The following is a 21,823-nucleotide window of genomic DNA, read 5'->3' on the forward strand; positions in this document are numbered from 1 at the left end:
AACACTAAATTCAAGTAAACAAAACCAAGTAATCATACGCGTCAATTAAATCAAACTCAACCGTTTACTTAGAACATAAAATCTATAACGAAACGAAAATCCAAATAAAATCAAACCGAACTAAGGTTCATCACGACCTAGGCAGTCTATGGAATTTAGCCTAGCATATTAAAATCTAAATCAAACAAAACAAATAATAACGAAAACATGGTGAAAGTAAAAGAAACGGGGAATCGAAGATGATAAAACCCGTAAACTCGAACGTGAACGTGTAGCTCTTCACCGGATGTTCTCTCGCCTTCAAAATCACCAAAAAACTCGTAAAATAGCTCCAAGAACTCTCCAAAATCGGTTGGTGGCTTTCGGTTCTGTCAGGTTTAAGTTAAAGGTGTTTAAATAGCGAAAACAAGGCCCGACATTAAGCAAAAACGAATTAAAAACCCATCAGCAGCCCCTAGGCGCCGCGCCAAGGGCATTTGGCCTTCCCCCTTCGCGCGACACGGCGTGTTCCTCCATGGGGGGCGGTCAGACCGGCCCGGTCTGACCGGTTCTCTTTTCTGGTTCTTCCTGACGCGTTCCGAATCTCCGTTTCGGCTCGTTTTTCGCCTTTTTTAATCACGATCAAATCCCGGAACCTACGACACACAAAAACGTTAGTAGTATACAAATCTTGACTAAAAACGAACAAAAACAGTTAAAATATTAAATAAAATAAACAACGGAAACATATATAATTTGCATTATATCACTTGTCAATTTCTCTCAAGTCTTAAGTTTGACTTTCAAAAGACAACTTCTCAAGAATTATTATTTTGTTCTTCTTTTGTGTTACAATCCCCGGGTAATGTTTATTTCTTGTCATTACGCATAACGATTGTTTCCATGATTACAACCTAAACGACATTCATGGAAACATATCATCCTTCGTAATTGGCTCGCTTATGTTCGGTCTATGAGTTTTATTTTTAAAAGTCAACTTTTACTTTTACAAACTAATAATCAAGAACAAACATTTTTTAACATACTACTTCATCTTTTTCAAATTATGTTACTCACAAACCCAACTCAATAACCGGGTTCTTGTCCGACCAAAAAACGAACCACTCGTTAAACTAGTTTTCTTAAATTGTTCGGTTGGAACAAAACGGACTCAACTAAATTAATTAATATTTATAATGACCAACTTATTTTTCTAAGACTAAAATAAATTAACTTAACAAATCAAATAACCAAAAGCTTTTTTTAATAAACCCAATATATATATTTTTCTTTATAAATCGCATTGTAATAAACCGAACGCCCTTGTCAAATTACTTTCTTTTTGCAAATTCTTTTTAAGCCTAGCTATTTATTTATCTAGGGTCGTTCGTTGAATCGAACTTTGTCGGTTCACTTGCTTAAAGGCATTTTTCGCTCGCGTCTCGCTTACTTAACACGTGAGTTTTTCATAACCCCTTTTTAACTCTTTTAATATTTTTAGGGTGTACCATATCACAAGTTTTTTATTTCGTTAGTTATGCGCTTATTTACAAAACGATTCACATTTATTGTACATGTTAATATTATTCTTGCATATTGTTTATGATTATACGTGCGACATTCGTCAATTTTGGTAAACTTGTTTGTACGATTAAACAGTACACCGACCCGATTTGCAACTCGGATCTTTCGATAATATAAAATAATGGGTATTTATGTTACATAATCATCTCATACTTGTCGGATTTCGAAAACACCTTTTTACGGCTTTTAAAACGCTAAAAACGCATCGAAATCGACCGAAACGACTCGCGAAACGAACCAGACCAAACCACCCCACCCCTGACCACGCCACGCCACGCGGCCAAGGGGGAATGGCCAGTCGCGTGGCAATTTCTGTGGGCTGCAACAACTATGGACGAGTTTTGGTTGTTTTTTTGTATTATTTGACTTGTTTAACCATTTAAAACACAGGCAAGTATTGATATAAAACATGAAAATAAACTTTGACCATTACCCTATATAAACAAGCTTATCTTCTTCATTTCAACCTTTTTCATTCACTTCTTTTCTCTCCCAAACAAAGAACACAACTTCATCTCTTCAAGGTTTCTTAATAATCAAACAAGAACCATTCTTTAATTTTGTTTTGTTGTTTAGTAATTGAAGCTTGTGGTACAACATATATATAATATGCACCCCTTGTTTCCTTCGGCTTTCACCTTCTCCGGCCATGGTCGGTTGAGGTGATACGCTACAAGGCAAGGCTACATAAAGAACTCATTATAATCATTGATTATATTATATTTCCTTTAATGCTTACTAGTCTTGTTTAAATTATAAGTAGTTTAGTTTCTAATTCATGTTTAATGAGTTCCATGGTATTGAGTATGTGGTCACCAGCCTTGGTATTATCCCTAGTTGAGAATCGAACCAAAACCGAACTCTTGTTTACTAGTTGTTTTTTAAATAGTCAAATAAACATATTTATGTAAGATTTGGATATTATAACTTTTAAAATCGTTTTTATAGTTCTATGGTATTTGGGTATGTGGCAACCATCCTCGGTATCATTCCGAGTCAAGGACCGAACCAAAACCGAACTAAACCGAGTTCACTTGCTTAGCACACACAAGTGTGTTTTGGGCCACCGAAACTCATCTTTTCTTCTAGAATGTATTGTAAATTATTTACTCAACATACTTGGTGTGTCGGAATCCAACTTGATCTTATAACAAGTTTGGACCAGTAAAACCAAATACTCGCTTAACGACGTTAAGGTTCTTCGCAATAGAACTATATACTTGGTTAAGTCTTTTGATTTTTAGTTAGTTATCTTATAACATTTATCACTTTGGAATGTTGACTTTGAGTTTAGTTAACTATCAAAACTCGAATCGACAAATCCGAACACTCGATTAAAACCTCGTTTTGGGATTTATATAACAAAGGGTCTTGCAATAGTGCATTATAACCCACATAATTACTTGACATAGGTTGAGTAATATTTATGAATGGAATACCAAGATCCGGTTTCGGGTAAACTTAATTTTCAAGAAACATATCTTTAATTTCTCAAATTTTTACATTTTAAACCATAAACTTCATTTATTTACTTTACTTGTCATTTATTTACTTTCCATGGCAGATCCTTCAATACACCATAACTTAACACCAAATTATACCAGAAGCTTCGTATTACCTTAACTAACACGAATCTACCATCAATTCCACCAATAACACACTAAATTAATCCAGATCTGACCAAAATCCAATGAACACGAATAACATAAATAAACTCAGATTTTAATACCTTAATCGATGCACCGAGATCAGCCATATGCTCTGATACCAATTGAGTGAACCTTATACGATCCAAGATCTAGCTGCTAACCCAAAGCATCAACACGATACGATTAACATGTTAAATATTACTTTATTGATAAATAGGATGAATGCATTATTGGTGTAAATAACTTATGGAGAGTATAACTTAGATCTCTCTCTCTCTCCCTCTCTCTCTCTCTCACACACACACAATTATGAACATAAGCTAACTATTTATAGGCCAAAGCCCCATTCGTTAAGTTATCCTCATTCGTTATATTTTAGTAATGAACGAGACACCATTCGTTATGCCTTCATAACATATGGTAATAACTTAACGAATAGCCTAGATAACTAACAAATGGACCCATTTGCTATACAAACCATAGCGAATGGTCATTTTACAATAAATATACAATCTAGACTATCTATAACTTATTCGATTGCTACGGACACCAAAACTGTGCACTAACAAGAATTACACGACTCATGATCTCGAACTTGGTGCCGTCGTTTTCGCTCTCAAATATGGAGACATTATCTTTATGGCACAAAATGTGTTGTATTCACTGATCATTAAAGTCTTCAAAACATCTTTGACCAAAAAGATCTCAACATGAGACAACGTCGATGGTCCGAATTACTTAGTGATTATGATTGTGAAATTCGCTACCACCCCGGTAAAGCGAATGTTGTAGCCAATGCCCTTAGTCGTAAAGTTAATGTTATATCCCTTCTGCTTTATAGCATCATCATCCAAACCGATCTCCAAGACCGCATCTATTGAACCCAATTCACCTCCGTTGATGAAGGAAATATGTATTACGAAATGTCATGTGGAGCCGAGCTTCAACTCGAAACCAAACCCGATGGCTTGCTTTATTTCCTCAATCGTTTGTGGGTCCCGATCGTGATGAACTTCGTACTTTCATTTTCGACGAAGCTCATATGTCGCGATATTCCGTGTATCCCGATGCGGATAAGATGTACTTCGATCTTCGAACCATTTATTGGTGGCCGGGTATGAAAACGGACGTAGCACTTTATGCCTCAAAATGTCTTACTTGCTCAAAGGTTAAAACTGAACATCCAAAACCTTTTGGTTTACTTGAGCAACCTTCTATACCCGTTTGGAAATGGGAAGACATTGTTATGAACTTTATCTCCAAATTACCCCCCACTCAAAAGCAAAGTGATAGCATTTGGGTCATCCTCGATCGATTAACCAAATCGGCTCACTTCATCTCGATACGCGAGAAGTACTCTGTCGAACGACTCGCTCAAATATATGTTCGCGAAATTGTATGCCGCCATGGTATTCCGTTGACCATTATTTCCGATGGTGATGCTCGTTTCACCTCCCGTTTTTGGAAATCGCTTCAAGAAGCTTTGGGCACTCGCCTTGATCTTAGCACCGCTTATCACCCTCAAACCGATTGCCAATCCGAGCGTACAATCCAAACCCTCGAGGATATGCTTCGATCTTGTGTTCTTGACTTTGGTAGAAACTGGGATTCTCATCTATCACTTATCGAATTCTCATAGAATAATAGTTATCATTCTAGCATTGATATGGCTCCTTTCCATGTTCTTTATGGTCGTAAGTGTCGTTCTCCGGTTTTTAGGAACGAGATTGGTGAAGCCCAAAACTCCGGTCCCGAGATGGTCCAAGACACTACCGATCGTATCGATTAAATCCGCAAAAATCTCCTCGCTGCTAGAAGTCGCCAAAAGAGCTATGCCGACAAACGGCGAAAACCCCTCGAATTCAATGTTGGCGACTTTGTCTTTCTCAAAGTATCCCCTTGGAAAGGGGTAGTCTGTTTTGGAAAGAAATGAAAACTAGCTCCCCGTTTTGTAGGCTCATTCAAAATCCTCTAAAGGATTGGAAAAGTGGCTTATAAGTTCGATTTACCGCAAGAACTTACCGGTATTCATCCAACCTTTCATGTCTCATACCTTAAAAAGTGCTTAGCCGAAGGTAATCTCCATTTACCTCTCGACGAAGTACATATCTATGAAACAATGATCATGGTCGAAAAACCCGTTGAAATCATGGACCGCAACGAAAAGGAAACCAAACGTAGTCGTATCTATTTAGTTAAAGTCCGCTGGGAATCACGAAGTGGCGCGGAATTTACTTGGGAATGAGAAGACACTATGAAAATAAGTATCCACACTTGTTTACTTCAACATCATCTTAATTTCGAGATGAAATTCCCTAAACTAGGGGATATTGTGACATTCGTCAATTTTGGCTAACTTGCTTGTACGATTAAACTGTAAACCGTCCCGATTTGTAACATGGATCTTTCGATAATATAAAATAATGGGTTTTTATGTTACATAATCATCTCATACTTGTCGGATTTCGAAAACACATTTTACGGCTTTTAAAACACTTTAAAACGCTAAAAACGCATCGAAAACGACCGAAACGACTCGCGAAACGAACCAGGCCAGACCACCTCACCCCTGACCACGCCGCGCCATGCGGCCAAGGGGGGATGGCCAGTCGCGCGGCGCTTTCTGTGGGCTGCAGCAACTTTGGACGAGTTTTGGTTGTTTGTTTGTATTATTTGACTTGTTTAACCATTTAAAACACAGGCAAGTATTAATATAAAACATGGAAATAAACTTTGACCATTACCCTATATAAACAAGCTTATCTTCTTCATTTCAACATTGTTCATTCACTTCTTTTCTCTCCCAAAAAAAGAACACAATTTCATCTCTTCAAGGTTTCTTAATAATTAAACAAGAACCATTCTTTGATTTTGTTTTGTTATTTAGTAATTGAAGCTTGTGGTACAACATATATATAATATGCACCCCTTGTTTCCTTCGGATTTCACTTTCTCCGGCCATGGTCGGTTAAGGTGATACGATACAAGGCAAGACTACATGGAGGACTCATCGTAATCCTGGATTATACTATATTTCATTTAATGCTTACTAGTCTTGTTTAAATTATAAGTTTATAAGTAGTTTAGTTTTTAATTCATGTTTAATTAGTTCCATGGTATTGGGTATGTGGTCACTAGCCTCGGTTTTATCCCGAGTTGAGAACCGAAACGAAACTGAACTCTTGTTTACTAGTTTTGTTTTAAATAGTCAAATAAACATATTTATGTAAGATTTGGATATTATAACTTCTAAAATCGTTTTTATAGTTCTATTGTATTTGGGTATGTGGCAACCATCCTCGGTATCATTCCTAGTCAAGTACCAAACCAAAACCGAACTAAACCGAGTTCACTCGCTTAAGACACACAAGTGTGTTTTGGGTCACCGAAACTCATCTTTTCTTCAAGAATGTATTTTAAACTAATTTTCAATTATTTTCTCAACATACTTGGTGTGTCGGAATCCAACTTGATCTTATAACAAGTTTGGACCGGTAAAACCAAATACTCGCTTAACGGGCGTTAAGGTTCTTCGCAGTAGAACTATATACTTAGTTAAGTCTTTTGATTTTTAGTGAGTTATCTCATAACATTTATCACTTTGGAAAGTTGACTTTGAGTTTAGTTAATTATCAAAACTCGAATTGACAAATCCGAACACTCGATTAAAACCTCGTTTTGGTATTTATATAACAAAGGGTCTTGCAATAGTGCATTATAACCCACATAATTACTTGACATATGTTGAGTAATATTTATGAATGGAATACCAAGACCCGGTTTTGGGTAAACTTATTTTTCAAGAAACATGTCTTTAATTTCTCAAATTTTTACATTTTAAACCATAAACTTCATTTATTTACTTTACTTGTAATATATTTTACTTTAAACCCTTTCAAGACTACCTACTAACTTAAGACCCGTTTAATCTAGGTCTTGCTCGTTAAACCGATCTCCGATTATTCACGAATCAATCTTTCAAGTTACTTAGTTAAAGTGAGTACATTTCATCCCTCGTTTTCACTTTTATACTTTGGGGGTAACATACATATTTAGTCAAAACAATAATGATTTATTATACCCGATCCTCAAACCACAAACTCTAGGGTGTATGATACTTAGAATACTTGCTCTATTGTGTGTTATATGTTTCATATTCTTTACGTGCACGAGTGTTTATTTTTATGTTGTTGTTGAGCCTCAATAATTATGATCATACGCTCCCCTAACTATTTTAGCCTTGTGCTAGTAGAGTAGGGCCTCATTATCCAAGTATGTCGGTTGTTACCGATTAGAAAGGATCATCATTTACATATGTTTTATATACCACGATTGATGTTTTTATTTATAGTCTCATATACGTTTGTGAATTTCGCTCATGTAATATATATACTCAAAACTATGAAATTTCTCACCAACATACGTGTTGACAAATATTATTTTATGCATTGTTACAGGTTTGATTATTAGTTGACTTGGAGTTTGAAGATGCCATGCTACTTGATACCGCTAGGTTATTAGAAGAATGAACAATATTTATTTCTTGTATTTGATGTTTATTTGTATGAATGAGATGTGCTACTTTTGTGATTGAATGAAATTAATGAGTTGATTAAATATTGTCACTTTAATAGTGTTGCACCCCGGCATGTTCCATCGCCTTTGGTCGGGGTGTGACAATACGTGAACTTGCTTGCAACGTGTTTACTGTTTATATGGTTGAAGTTACGCAAACGCATACACATAGTGGGAGGGTCCGACGGAACGTACATGCGCCGTCTAACGTTACGACTTCGGTTGTTTACGTAAGGTGATTCTCATTTCCCCGACTTATGCGGATTTGGCTAAATGAACGGGAGGATGACACTATTTGATTTCATTTACATTAAGTTTGAATGTTTATTGCATGACAATCGTTGAATCACACACTTTATATATATTTATTTACGCAAAAACTTATGAAAACTCAACAACATGTGTTGTTGACAAAATATATTATTTTAAACGTGTTGCAGGTTGATACGATGAAGTGACAGGAGAAGAAAATTTGTTATACCTTAGGATTATTTCAATAAATAATATTTGCTTCATTTAGATGTGATGTTCTTTTTGTTTTATTATCAAACGATTTGTGTACATGCGAAATTATGAAATAAAATAAATATATTGTCACTATTAATAATATTACGAGCTTATGATTGATCTGTACATTGCACTCGGGCGTATTCCGCTTAAAGCCAGGGTGTTACAATCACTTAGCTCTAACCCGCTTAACTTTTAACAGTATATCTGACCATGTGCTTCTCACATGAGGGCAATTTGGTCTTTTAATTTTAAAAAATTATTCGAGTAATAGACAGTAGTGCAATTTACTTATGAAAATAACCAACGAAAACAACTCTTCTTGATTCTTGACCTATCTTGGACAAAATTTAAATGGACCATTCTATGTCTTCTTTTCTATAAAATCCAAAGTAGAGTATCACATCCCATGAAAAAAAGAAACTTGACTATTTGACTTATATGTATTAAAGGTTGATTGTCTGCTATATTTTCATACTCAATTTTGTTTATATTTTCGCAAATAACTTTTGCAGTAGTATTTTCTCAGACTCAATTCAACTTGTGATTAAAGTTATGATGATCAGTTCAAGGCCAGCCTGTTTAAATATTTATAAAACTTAAAATAAATTTGAGACCTATACATTCGGCAGTTGACTACAACATACCCTTAACCACAAAAGATTCATTAGTGTTTGGTTGTGTGTATGGAGAAAACTAGTAATAAATACGGAAATATCTATACGAATGGTGACAAGAGGATTACATCAGCATTACCCAACTGACGTGTTCTATCACCTAGGCTATCGCCATGCCATGCCATGCCTCCAAAGCAACGTTCCTTTTCAAAACTCATGTTTTGGTGTTAGGGCTTGAAAGCAGTGAGCTTCGCTTCTGTGTATATTTCTTGCAAAAATAGATCTAATCTTAAAGATGCCCCCTTGAGTTTTATTCATTGGCCATAAAAGTCCTCTACTATTTCCTCCTAAAAGCTAATTTAAAAGCCTATTTATCAAAAAGTCCTTCAAGGTCCACCAATAAATGGTTTCGTGCCCAATTATTAAGTTGCACTAGTAGCATGCCCATTTAAATTCCTAATTGCCTTTTTTTAAAATCAACTTCCAGGTTCTATATTTTGTGCTATAGAAAGGTTTGTGAAACGAAAGCATCATCTTTCAAATCTCGTTTTGCTAATTTAGATAATTTTCCTTCGTGGTGTAATGCCTCGTACCCGGTAGCCCTACTTTAGCGTCGGATTTACTCATAAACACAGTTCTTACAGATCAGAGTTAATTAAAACGTTCGCGGAAACGTTAATCTTTTCATTCGATACAATACATAAATCCTTTCTTTAAAAACCATAGACAAAATGGCAAAACTAGTCCTTTATGTTTGCACGTTTTTTCAATGATCGTCCTTTAGCAAACTTAATGACAAAGAACATCCTTTAAGTTTCAAATCTCTATCACGTTACGTCCTTTGTCACTAACAGAGTTAATTTTTCTCGTTAAATATAGTCATGTGCAAAACACATGAGGGCAAATTGGTCTTTTAAATTCCAAGTACTTATTTTGTAATTGTCTTAAACATTTGGATCCATTTTAATAAAAGAGCTATTGCGTGTGATTCCAATAAACCCCCAAATCAACCTGTCCCTTCACAACACCTCTTTCAAGCACACCCAACCACCACCACAAACACCAGTTCACCACTGTAAACTCACCTACAACCATGACCTACACGGCAACCATCTACAACCATCGTCGCCCTCTCCTCATAAACAAGCACCACCGCCGACCAATTTCCACCGGCGTAATCGATGCTCGTGTCGGGTCATGATGTATACGGTGGATCCGAATACTAAGACAGCGTAACAAATGATGAAGCTAACGAGGTTTTATTGAAGTTCAGATCCGAATACTCCGACGGCGACGACGGTGGGGTGGGGTTGAGATCGGCTCCGGCCTGTGGAGGAAGTCCGGCAGGCGGCGGTGGTGGTTGATATGAACTCCGACGACGACGGCGGTGGGGGTGGGGTTTAGATCGGCTCCGTGTTAGAGAACCTTGATTGTAATATCTATTGTTTGTGATATTTTGAATGTTGGTGACTGCAACATTTTCATGGAACGGTGGGTGCGTTTGCTGTGAAAGTGGTTGATCCAACGGGTGCAGGTGACTCTTTTGTTGGTACTCTTCTAATAAAGATCGTTGATGACCAATCTGTGTTAGAGCCAGAAATGCCTCGGCCCACGCTTCGTTATCACCGTCTATGCTCAGTTTGTAAGGTACTGAGAAACTGTTTTCACCGGTGAGATGGCGGAGGTGGTGGTTTAAATACCCCCAAATTAGCATAAAGTTAGGGTTTACAAATAAAATAAGAGAGAGAGAGAGAGAGAGAGAGAGAGATAGATGGTGTATGCACATGTTTGAGTTGTGTGTATATATACAGTTTGCCGGAAAAGATGGTAGGTGGTGGTGGTGGTGGTGGTGGTGGTGGATGAAGAGAATGAAGATGAAGGGTGCGGAATGGGGATGGACGGATGGATGAGAGAGAGAAAAAAAAATAGAGATGAAGATTTATTATTATTATTTTTAAATATTTATTCTTTTAGTTTTATTATATTAAATAATATGCAAAATTACAAAACTACCCTCCACATAACTAGATTTAACAAGAAAAATTAACTGGGTTAGAACGAAAGGACAAAACATGATACATATTTTAAACATAAAGGATGTTCTTAAGCATTTATCTTTGTAAAGGACGACCGATGAAAATTCAAGCAAACATAAAGGACGAGTTTTGCCATTTTGTCAAAACCATAACATAAAACACCATATTTAAAACATCATCTCTTCCATCTTCATATGCCAGCTGTTCAATCCATGGCATGTGTCATCCTCATGCTAGCTTTTCAGTCTGATCACCTGCGTGCATACTAAAAGTCAGCTACGCTGAGCGAGTTCTAGTTAATCAAGCAACTTGTCATACAACCACTACTGGCATTTATATACGTGTCCGAAGGCACATAGTCCACTGTCTAACCTGTTACAGCTTAACCACTTAATTACCCCTACAGCTTAGCCACTTAATTACCCCTACAGCTTAGCCACTTAATAACGATGGCACGTATAGACTTACTCTATCACGCACTCACGTCATGCCACTTTATGCCACTTTGATAACGAATCACGTTATGCCACTTTATGCCACTTTAATAACGCAGGCACGCGTAGGCTTAACCTACCACATACTCACATTATGCCACTAACACTCTTACTAGACCCTTGCTACTTCTATCACACCCTACCTCTACTTGTCTACCACACACTTTATATCATTACATAATTTATATAATAACCAAGTTACATCACAACATTTATGCACACTAATAACTACTTAGGGATCATTCCCGAATGACGGTACGCGCAATATCCGAAGATCGTTCGCACACCGACTAACGTTACCTTCCATGTCTACACGTGCAATATCCGAAGATCGTTCACACACCAACAGACATCCATTCATGACATATATAAATATATCACATCAAACATTATAGCATATACTTGCCACTTAAGGTAAGTGTATTCACACTTCACATCGAGTATGCACACAGCCCCGAAAACATAACAAGGAAGTGGGGCTAGAAACTCACCTGAACTCGGTTACGTTCGCCGTTAATAGTTATTCCCTTCTTTAGTTGTGCGCGACTAACCGTATAACAATTACACATATCAATTATCTATCTCTACCCATATCGTATTTCTAGTTTAATTATAACCCTCAACGGATGGGGTTCCGGGGGCAGCGCCTCTGGCAGCGGAGTTCTAGGGGCGGCATCCCCTAGCAGGGTCCAAGGGGCAGAGCCCCTGGCTGGGGTGGAGCTGCCAGGTCAGCTTGGAAAAATACTATTTTCATTAACTGTCTTTACACATTTTTCATTACGATTTTAGATTATCATCTAATTCGCTATCACATTTTCTATAACGAATTAAGCCTAATTCGTTAACAGATCACAGTCTAATTTGTTATCTAGCACATGATCTGATTCGTTATCTTTCCTTAGCTGATTCGTTATTCTAGTTCGTCATCTTCCATAACGAATTGGACCTGTATAACGAACTGGTCCTTTAACGAACTGAACCCTTAACGAACTGGGGGTTCATTCGCCAGTTCTTCTTAACAAACTACTTAACGAATTGGAGTTAGTTCGTCATTTATTCCTTAACAAAAGGCTTAACGAATTGTGTCTGCTTCGTTATCTCCCCTTGACGAATCACATAACGAATTACCTTCTAATTCGTTAAGTCTCTGTTAACGAACTAGGTTTAGGTCAGAGAATGTCAGAATATTTCCTGACATTTTCTTAACATCGTACGTCATTTCCGGCGCCGTCATCGTCGGAAAACCTGGATCTCGCCGGAAAAACGAGATCGCGGCCGTTTCACCACCGTTTTTCATCCCGTTCGATCCAGATCTGAGCTAGGGCGACCCCTAAGCTCATCTTAGGTTCGGTTTATACCCGGTTCCACCCGGATCTCATGACTTTAACGGTTTAAAGGTGTCGGCTCGTCATTTCATGTCTAAATCTAACGAGTTTGGATCTCTACAATATCATACTATCATACATCGGGTCAGAAATCGGTTCTTCCTCTTGGTTTCGGCTAGATAGAGAAAGTAGGATGACAGAGAGCTAAGTGTGTGTTTTTGGTGGTGTATGAAATATGTGTAAATGAATTATTTAGGCATAATGAATGAATTTATATGATGGGTCATGGGCTTGAGCCCATGGTCTATCTTCCTTCATTATAACGCAAGTCCATTACCCATATTACTTAACCCAACACCAGCCCGACTCGTATTAACTCCTACTTTATTTTATTATTTTCCCACTAACCCGAGTAATCTTCCTCACCAACAATAAATAATATAATTAATATTATTTTAGAAATTTCGGGATGTTACACGTGGTCATGACTTTCCCGAAAGAAATATTGATATAAAAAGCGACGTTTTAGCCCCATTTGTTTGTAAAAGAGGACAAAACACAGTTCTTTTACCCGACTTTTTCCTCACTAAGAAAAGTTTACGGATCCGCCACTGCTTGACAGAGATGATTTGTCATAAGGGAAACACCCAATTTTAGATGGCCTTAAGAGGTTGATGCATTAATAAGTAAGGACGGAACATTTGAAGGACTGGGAGGGGTTGTGGCCCCTGGTTTTAGATTTAGAAGCAGGTTATATAGCTCTGAAAAGCAATGGATTTGAAGTTGGATGATGTTTTCCGGCCGGCACACTGGCGGAGGTTAACAGAGGCAAGCTAAGAGGTCCTGGAAACGAAGAAAAAGTGGACAGTAAGGATTCACCATAACTTTTTTTATATCTGCGAAGAAGAAGAAGAAGAAGAAGAAGAAGAAGAAGAAGATTAATGATAGGAAAATGGAAATGGAGTGTTGTGAAGAAGATGAGAGGGAAATAGGGGTATTGGTGTAATTTGTCCCAATATAAAGTTGTCATCATTCATGACTCTTGTCAATTAAACTAAATAAAATTTATCCGACTCTATTGGTCTACTTTATTCAAGTTTATTTTACATTAGTAAAATATGGATATATATATATATATATATACTATTCGGTTAAAAGTTTCTGATTATGTCACTAATAGTGTTTAAACACGTTTCAAAAATTGATTCATCAATGTAAGGAAATAACAAGAGATGACACCAGGTTCTCCTTACTCACACAAAAGTATGTCATCTCGTATTCTCCAAACACCGACCATATGCCTTCCTACGCTGAAGAATCAATGTTGATTATTGGATTTATTAGAATATATTTCGCCCCCTCCTGTTTAAATGTTCAAGTTCTGTCACGGTTAATAAGCCATCCATATTGTTTGACAACCTTTTACTTTAATTTCTTTATAATTTATTAAATAACTAATGTATTCAATATATAATAGTAAATAATTTAGGACATTTATAATATATAAACACCATTTGAACGACTTTCATATGTTTTTAACTGCTCTTTCTTTCATAACACCTTGATTTTCATTGAATATTTTTTTTAGTTTTCTAACATTGTAGATTCAAAATTACAACATAAATTCCTAACAAGATAGTTAAATATATATTGACAACATTGCAGGAACTTTATCAACTATAGTCTTGTCTTCTAGAAGAACCAGATGAGTGTTAACTAGGATACCAAAAGACCACCATATAATGATTCAATAATGTCTATAGTTATAATGTTCTTAAAATGGTTATATGTGTACTCCAAAAAGGGGTCCTACAACCCTTTTACCTTTTTTGTGTAGCCAACCTTTATCACAAGCCTTAACACTTGACCCATCTATATATAGTATATACATACATACACACATGTCCTTAATCGACAAAGAAGTTTGTACGATTGTATTAGAATTTTTGGCTGAATTATAGTTTGCTTATGCTTACTATATAATATAACATGGAGAAGATCAGTTAAGTTTATGACTTGAAAGAAACGATTGCAAAACTAGCGTTCTTCCTTGTTAAAATTGAAATTTCCATAGATTATATCAAACTCTTATAATAAAGTGATAGGTAAACGAGCAACATATTTAGAACTAATGATCTTAAAATCATTATATTGTATTCCTTTTGTATAAAATATTGGTTTTAGTATAATAAAAGACCAAAAAATATCAGAGTGTAAGTGGCAAATCTTTTCTTCTTTAATTTAGAGGGTATGTGGGAGGTGCACCTAGACACTAGTCAGTGCAAATGAATACCACCTTCTAATGGTGGACTCAAACTCTTGATTTAAATGGCAGTGCGTTCAAAATTGGGATCTCTTTCCATTAGTTTACTTATTTTATAATAAAAACTTATGCAAGTCAAATTCATGAATAATAAATATTTGGGATAAGATCACTAGTCATTCAAAAGTAAATGAATAAATATTATTTTAATATAGATACATATAGACAGATACATGTAAATAAACGTGCATACATATAGACATATAGTTGTAGTAGTAGTCAGTCGAATGGTGGGATAGAAACTAGCGATTAATCGACGTCTAGTCGGGATTTTTACAAAATACGCATATCACACATGCATAAACATGTACACACATACATACATCATCACCTTGGGGGCATGGCTCTAAGTTAGGAGACCAGATTTGGTAATTGGTATGATGAGATGAGCCCCAGGCCCCCAATTGATAAGATAATATGGGTTTCTCATATGGGCCCTCTAACTGAGTTAAGTAGTAAGTAGGCTTAGGGTTTTAGAGGTAAGTGGGCTTAAGAGTGACATGAACTGGAAACCCAATTAGGTAAGAAGCAACTGGTTTTAAAACACAGTTGGGTTAGTTATAACCAAATTTAGCTAGCTTAGAATTCACAAATATAAAAATTAGGATTTACACTTCCAAGCATACTAGATGTACAAATCATAACCGGTTACTAACCAAAACCGACCTAACCTAATAGCCGCTTATTGAGAAAGTGTGTTGTACTGATACAAATCATAGGTTAGGAATGGATTTGGTGTTTTGAAATGGGAACAAATTTGCAAGTCGTTAACCGAAACTGGCTATTTGTGCCATTAGGCCAAAAGAAAGTTGTTTTTTCTAGCTGTTAAAATGGTGTTTTTGGATCATTTTGCCCTTATATGTTAGTACAATTAGATATTGGGTGTATTGGTTTGATCACAACACTTAAGTTCTCAAAAACACATGTGGCCAACACTCGAATGGCAAGCTCTCAAAATCCGCTTAACCGGTATCTGGACCTCTATATCGAATAATTGACTGCTCTACAAGATCAAATAGGGCTTTCATAGAAGCAAATAGAAACAAATGTGTTTCAGATTTGAATTAAAACTTAGCTTAACATATCATACCATAAAATAAAGATTATTAATAACAGCTTCCATTTTAAGATTGGACTGAGATATAACAAACTGAGGTCCTATAACCAATCTAGTGCAAAATGAGAAATTAAAACACACCTATATATCATCACAGATCATTCCATTTCAAGCCAAAATATTTATTCACCAACACAATGAATTCGTCGCCTACGTTCCTCATAAAATTCCGTGGTCATTTTCAACATACATACGAAAAATAAATTACTACTTACAAATAATATCAAATCAAAATCAATAAATACACATTACTCAAAATGACAATGCAACTGTCCCAACAACAGCCAGAACAGAAAACAGAATGCCCACAACAGTATTACGCGGTTGACTGCTCGGTGAAGCACGTGGGGGAGTGGCAGCAGCTGGCGGAGACGGTTTTACAGCAGGGGGTATGGGTCCTTGAGCCACGCCTGCTTCGTCCAAAATAGGGTTAGGAGCCTCAGCCGGCGGCATGAATTGAGGTGTCATTAGTGTGAGTAACTGGCCACCTTGCGCTGGAGTCATGTATGATGGTGTATTTTCAAATGATAACCCGAGACATTTGTTCCCTAAATCACACCAACACGTGTCATAAACAAATTAGAAATTACCATGTAAACAAGCCGAGCCCAGGCTTGACTCATTTTAACTTACGAGAGCTTGAGATTGGCTCGTGAGTTGTTTTTTAAAAGCAAGAGCTAGCACGTTTATTAGTTATCAATTAACTTATATACAACTTTAATTATTTTTATATCAATCAATCAATCAATCATACCCAGTAAAATCCCACCGACAGCAGAGCTATAGGTAGGGTCTGGGGAGGGTGGGATGTAGGCACACCGTACCTCTATCCAAAGGAATAAAGAGGTGGCTTCCAGAGAGACCCTCGGCTCTAAGAACATGTGTATGAAGCAAAAAAAGGAAATCAAAGTTTAACAGTTATATAAAAAACTACTACTAATTATAATAATATTAATAATAAGGTCACAGTTTAACCGCAATATAAAAGCTAATAATAATAATAATAATAAAATATGTAAGGGAAATACCATTATGGTATGTGACCTAAATAAGTTAAGTCTAAGCCCTAAGGTATTCAATTCTCTCTAAAAATTCTTAACTTTAATTCTACTTCTCCACGAATTCCTATCCTCAACCATGTCCTCGGAGAGGTTTAGGTCTATCAAATCATGCCTAATCCTCTCATCCCAAGTCAATTTCGGTCGTCCTCTACCCCTCCTCCCCTCTATAGTAATGTTTTCTACGGATCTAACAGGATTCGTCGTCTGTCTTCTCTTTACATGTCCAAACCATCTCAATCTCCACTCTCTTATCTTGTTTGCTATGTTCGCCACCCCTAATCTCTCTTAATTATTTTTATAAAAAGTATAATTTTTTTCTGTAACATAATATACATTATTTAGTTATTTTTATTATCATTTTATATATAATAAATATTATATAAATACATATTTAATAAATTAAATAAAAACCAAATAAATAACAGGCTCGTTAGGCTCGCAAGGTTAACAAGACAAATAAACTTACTCCTGTATCTGGAAGATGTAGCCGGATAAGATGTAATAACACCATCGACTCCAGGTCCATTAACATACGAGTTAATTTCAACATATGGGTCTGAAAAGAAGTCCCATGGCTGTGAAACAAACTCATTGTTATAAAACTGCACATACACAGGGAGCTTGAAAGCGTGAAGCTTCGCAACAACATCAGTTTGATCACCAAGAAACCCACTGCTTTTCGGAAACACAGATTCCTTCCCAATAATAACAGAATTGGCAAATTCACTGATTTTTGAAATTGTGTTGTTTAGGGCATCGCGTATATTCTCGTCAACTTCATAAACAAGCTCATGCCTGCTGCTTTTCGCCTTGAACACTTTCAAAACCGCACTGTCCGATGACTCGATTAAGATTTTCTTCCTCAACTGCCTAGTTATTCTAGAGTTGTTCAAAACGTCTATTACCGCATTTGTCACACTTAATCCTTGATTAGAAGCTAGGTAAGCTGCATTCTGCAAGTTGTAACAACAAACAAAAATGGTATTTTAGTTAATAAGTAAATGACATTGTTAAATGGTTTAAGCAACGTAACGCCTTTGGGTACTAAGGTTTAAAAGTATCAAGTTTAGGGTTTGTGGTTTCATCTTTTTAACAAGTTCGGTGACAACACCTAGCTTCTGCTCATTTTTCTGTAAACTTTAGGTAAAATAACCAAAATACCCTTTTAAAACTAAAGAGACCACTTCTCTAATTTACATAAAGAGTCCCTTCAACGACGCCTAACTTCTGCTCACTTTTCTGTTAACTTAATGTAAAATGACCAAAATACCCTTTCATAACTAAAGAGACAACCTCTGTAATTTACGTAAATGGTTCCCTTCAGTTATGAAAGGGTAACTTGGTCATTTTACCAGAAGATAATATTAGACTCCAAATTTGTTACAAAACTGATACCATAAACCCCAAACTTGTTACTTTTAATTTAAACCATCGTACGAAAAGGTATTACATTGCTCAACCACATAGACCATCTGTGTAATAAACTTTAAATGAAATTATTCTGACTAACCTTAATGTTGATCAAGACACCAGAAATCGAAGTAGCATTACTAGCAAAGTCCAAGAAGTCGGATAGTCTCATAAAGTTGCCATCATTTGCAGCCCTCGGATTTCTTTGTAAACTGTAGTTTGTATATGGCCTGTAAATTACAGCTAAAACATAAAACAGAAAAGAAAATAAGAATATAAGAAAAGGCGGAATATTAATTAATAATAATGATATAAAACTAGCGAGCATAATACTTACGTTGTAACGTCTTAATCTGGTCCCAAGTGAGACTGAAGGTGAATATTCCATCACCTCCTAGTTCAGAATCTTTTGTTGTCAAATTAATAAACCCTGACTTCGCGACAGATGTTCTATCGAGGAGGTTTATTGAACCTAAACAAATCGGTATGCCATCACTCGTTATTTGAACCGGACAATCAATAATATCTGCACCATCAGTAACGGCTTTTTGATATGCCGCATCAGTACAACCCGGTAAATCACCACTTGCTCCTTCATATGATATGATCAACGGTTTTGCTGAAAAAAAAATTATAAACAAAAAACCATGTCAATATCAATAATAATATTTACCAAATTAACCAAATAATAATATGTTTAATATGTACCTTGAGTTTTGTTTGGGCCCAAGTGTGATAAGCAATCTGTAACATTACATACATAGAAATTAGAATCTTGAATATGAATATGAATAATAAAGAAAGTCAAATATAGTCAACAATCGTACCGGATGCTGCAGATGGAGTTATAGGGTTATCAGAAAGCACACCATCAACGGAAAACACACCATTATCAATATACTGAAGATACTCCTGTACAGGGTCATAACTGTAATTATACGGGAGTGGAATATCGTTTTGGAAATCCGAAGCAAAAACTTCTAGACCTGCTTTATGAGCATCGGTTACCAAAGTAGTAGCCGGCAGCAAATAGAAATCATCCCCGACAGGCCATATGTATGTCTTAGGAACAAGAATTCCTTGAGCAAATGTTGTGATCAATGTCAGATTCCTCAAAAGCGAACCGTATGTTTGGTTTGTCGTAGGCTCGGTGACATCCGGTCCAAGAAACCTCAAAACTAACTTGGTTGTTTTCGGACTGATTCTTGACGCAATACCTCTTAGAAAACTCACCTCAGGTGATGAAATGTAACTAATTGAAAGATTTCTTGAAGCAGCCAACACATAACTTGTCATGCTCAAGTTATGCTGGCTGTAAAACGCGGCATGCTCGATATTCAACCACAATCCCGCTATCGACTGTTTTGGTATAATTCGGGCAACGTCATTAACACTAAGAATTGAGAAAGTGCCATCAAAATATGGAGTTCTGGAGAAGATCCCCTGTATTACTGTTACAACATTCTTTCATTACTATTTACAAAACATTGACCAACTGTAAAACTGGAATAATAGTCACTAACAGTGTTGTAAAAATCACAATTAGTCGCTGATTAATCTCTAAATTGTATGCTACCGATTCGATTACACTTAGCTGGCCCAAATTGGACACGAACTTATATGTTAATGTTTGAAATTTTTTCTATGTAATTTTTCAAAATACACATGCACGCGCACAATGGTCCAAATGCTTTTGGACCATTGTAACGTAACTATTACATATGTGTAACAATTAGCTGCAAAAAAAAAAATCAATCTTCTTCTTTATAATAACTATAATACCATATATTACATATGTTAAAAAAAACAAAAAACCTTAATTGTTACATAACATTTTGATGTGTTTTCTTTCCATACATATATATAATTTTTATTAGGGCCATCTCCGAGAATCATTAGAAAATTTTCGCTGAAGACAAAAAAAAAATTGGGCCTTAAGTAAACAATTAAATTTTTAAATGAGCTTACTTGGTTAAGATAAGATTAGAGTTGTGCAAAAAAAATTATAAAAATGAGGTTAAATGTGTAAAACTAAGTTTCTCAAAAAAATATATATGAAAACTTATTTAAAAAAAACTCGGCCCTAACAGGGTGATCAGGCCAGGGACGGGAGGGTCGACCTCCCCGCCCCCTTCATAGCCGTCCCTGATTTTTATAAATCACATATAAATTCATTTCCAATTCGGGCGTCTAGCGATTTCCACAACACTGACAAGCAGAAACCCGAACTTACGAAGAACTTTATCAAGGTCCGCCCTGGTGAAATCATTGGGAAAGTATCCGGTTACGGAGACTCCATTGACATCATAAGTGCTTCCTCGTTTAGTAAACGTAGACGAAATCGTGGAGGAGTTGTCAAGATTGAGATTGGGGAAACAGATCCCAATATTATCTTTAGTTAACTGCACATCACACCACAGTAACACATCTGGTACACTCGTAGCCACCGAAAACGAGTACGCATTATAACTCGCACCCGGAAACAAGCCAGAAAACCCGTTATGTGCCACCACCATTGGTGGGCTTCCTACAATATAATTAAAATAATAACAAATGTTACAAATCTATTATAACGAACATAAAGTTTAAGACTAATAAAATGTTGGTACCATTTAGTGTTTGCCATGGAGAAGTGGTGGTGGGCCCAGATCCCTGAGCTCCGACCAAGGAAACCAACGGCAAAAAACATAGGAGGTGTACGAGGTTAACCTTAAACAGAAACATGGCCGGAAACGAATGCCGGCGTTGACTAGAGTTTGAAGAGATTAAGTCGCAGGTGTTTTTGGGATTGTTTATTTTCTAATGTCCAGACAGGTTACAGAGAGAGAGAGTGACAAATGATAATAATGGGAAAATATTATTCGGGTTTATATAAATTTATATAATAGGCCGGTCGAATTATTACGCGTTCTCACGTTGTGTTTGGTGGTATTGTTATTATTATTATTATTATTGTTATGTTATCTTTCCGGTTCGCTACGCACAACAGGAACCACGTTCTGGTGGGACCGGGTGGTTTGTCATGCCGGCCCACTTAAAAAAAAGGGTTCATATGCTGTTGTTTGGTAACGCACTATTAAAATAATAATGGGGCTATATAGTCGAAAGTTCCTAAATGGGAATACATTTGTTAAGTTATTAGGTGA

At 36.3% G+C, this 21,823-nt stretch overlaps 1 protein-coding gene across 1 annotated transcript; it reads right to left on the bottom strand.

The window, feature by feature from the left end:
• Positions 1-16,380: 16,380 nt before the first annotated feature.
• On the bottom strand, positions 16,381-21,525 carry LOC143633714 (glycerophosphodiester phosphodiesterase GDPDL3-like). Its single transcript, XM_077101964.1, has 8 exons — positions 21,287-21,525; positions 20,911-21,204; positions 19,505-20,128; positions 19,386-19,421; positions 19,015-19,296; positions 18,778-18,920; positions 17,734-18,220; positions 16,381-16,754 (listed from the first exon to the last, which is right to left on the bottom strand). The coding sequence occupies exons 1-8, from the start codon at positions 21,399-21,401 to the stop codon at positions 16,459-16,461; spliced, it is 2,277 nt and encodes a 758-aa protein (XP_076958079.1). The 5' UTR covers positions 21,402-21,525; the 3' UTR covers positions 16,381-16,458.
• Positions 21,526-21,823: the final 298 nt, after the last annotated feature.

Source organism: Bidens hawaiensis, unplaced genomic scaffold (assembly GCF_021521415.1).
Source record: "Bidens hawaiensis isolate Kalapana, Puna unplaced genomic scaffold, B.hawaiensis_p1.1 tig00006862_1, whole genome shotgun sequence".
Lineage (NCBI taxonomy): Eukaryota > Viridiplantae > Streptophyta > Magnoliopsida > Asterales > Asteraceae > Bidens > Bidens hawaiensis.

Excerpts from the sequence above, each read along its gene's own strand:
- LOC143633714 (XM_077101964.1), bottom strand. The coding sequence starts at position 21,401 with ATGTTTCTGTTTAAGGTTAACCTCGTACACCTCCTATGTTTTTTGCCG. Across the intron at positions 19,422-19,504 it reads AACTCCATCTGCAGCATCCG|ATTGCTTATCACACTTGGGC; the intron begins GTACGATTGTTG and ends GTAATGTTACAG. Across the intron at positions 18,221-18,777 it reads GTGTCTTGATCAACATTAAG|AATGCAGCTTACCTAGCTTC; the intron begins GTTAGTCAGAAT and ends TACAACTTGCAG.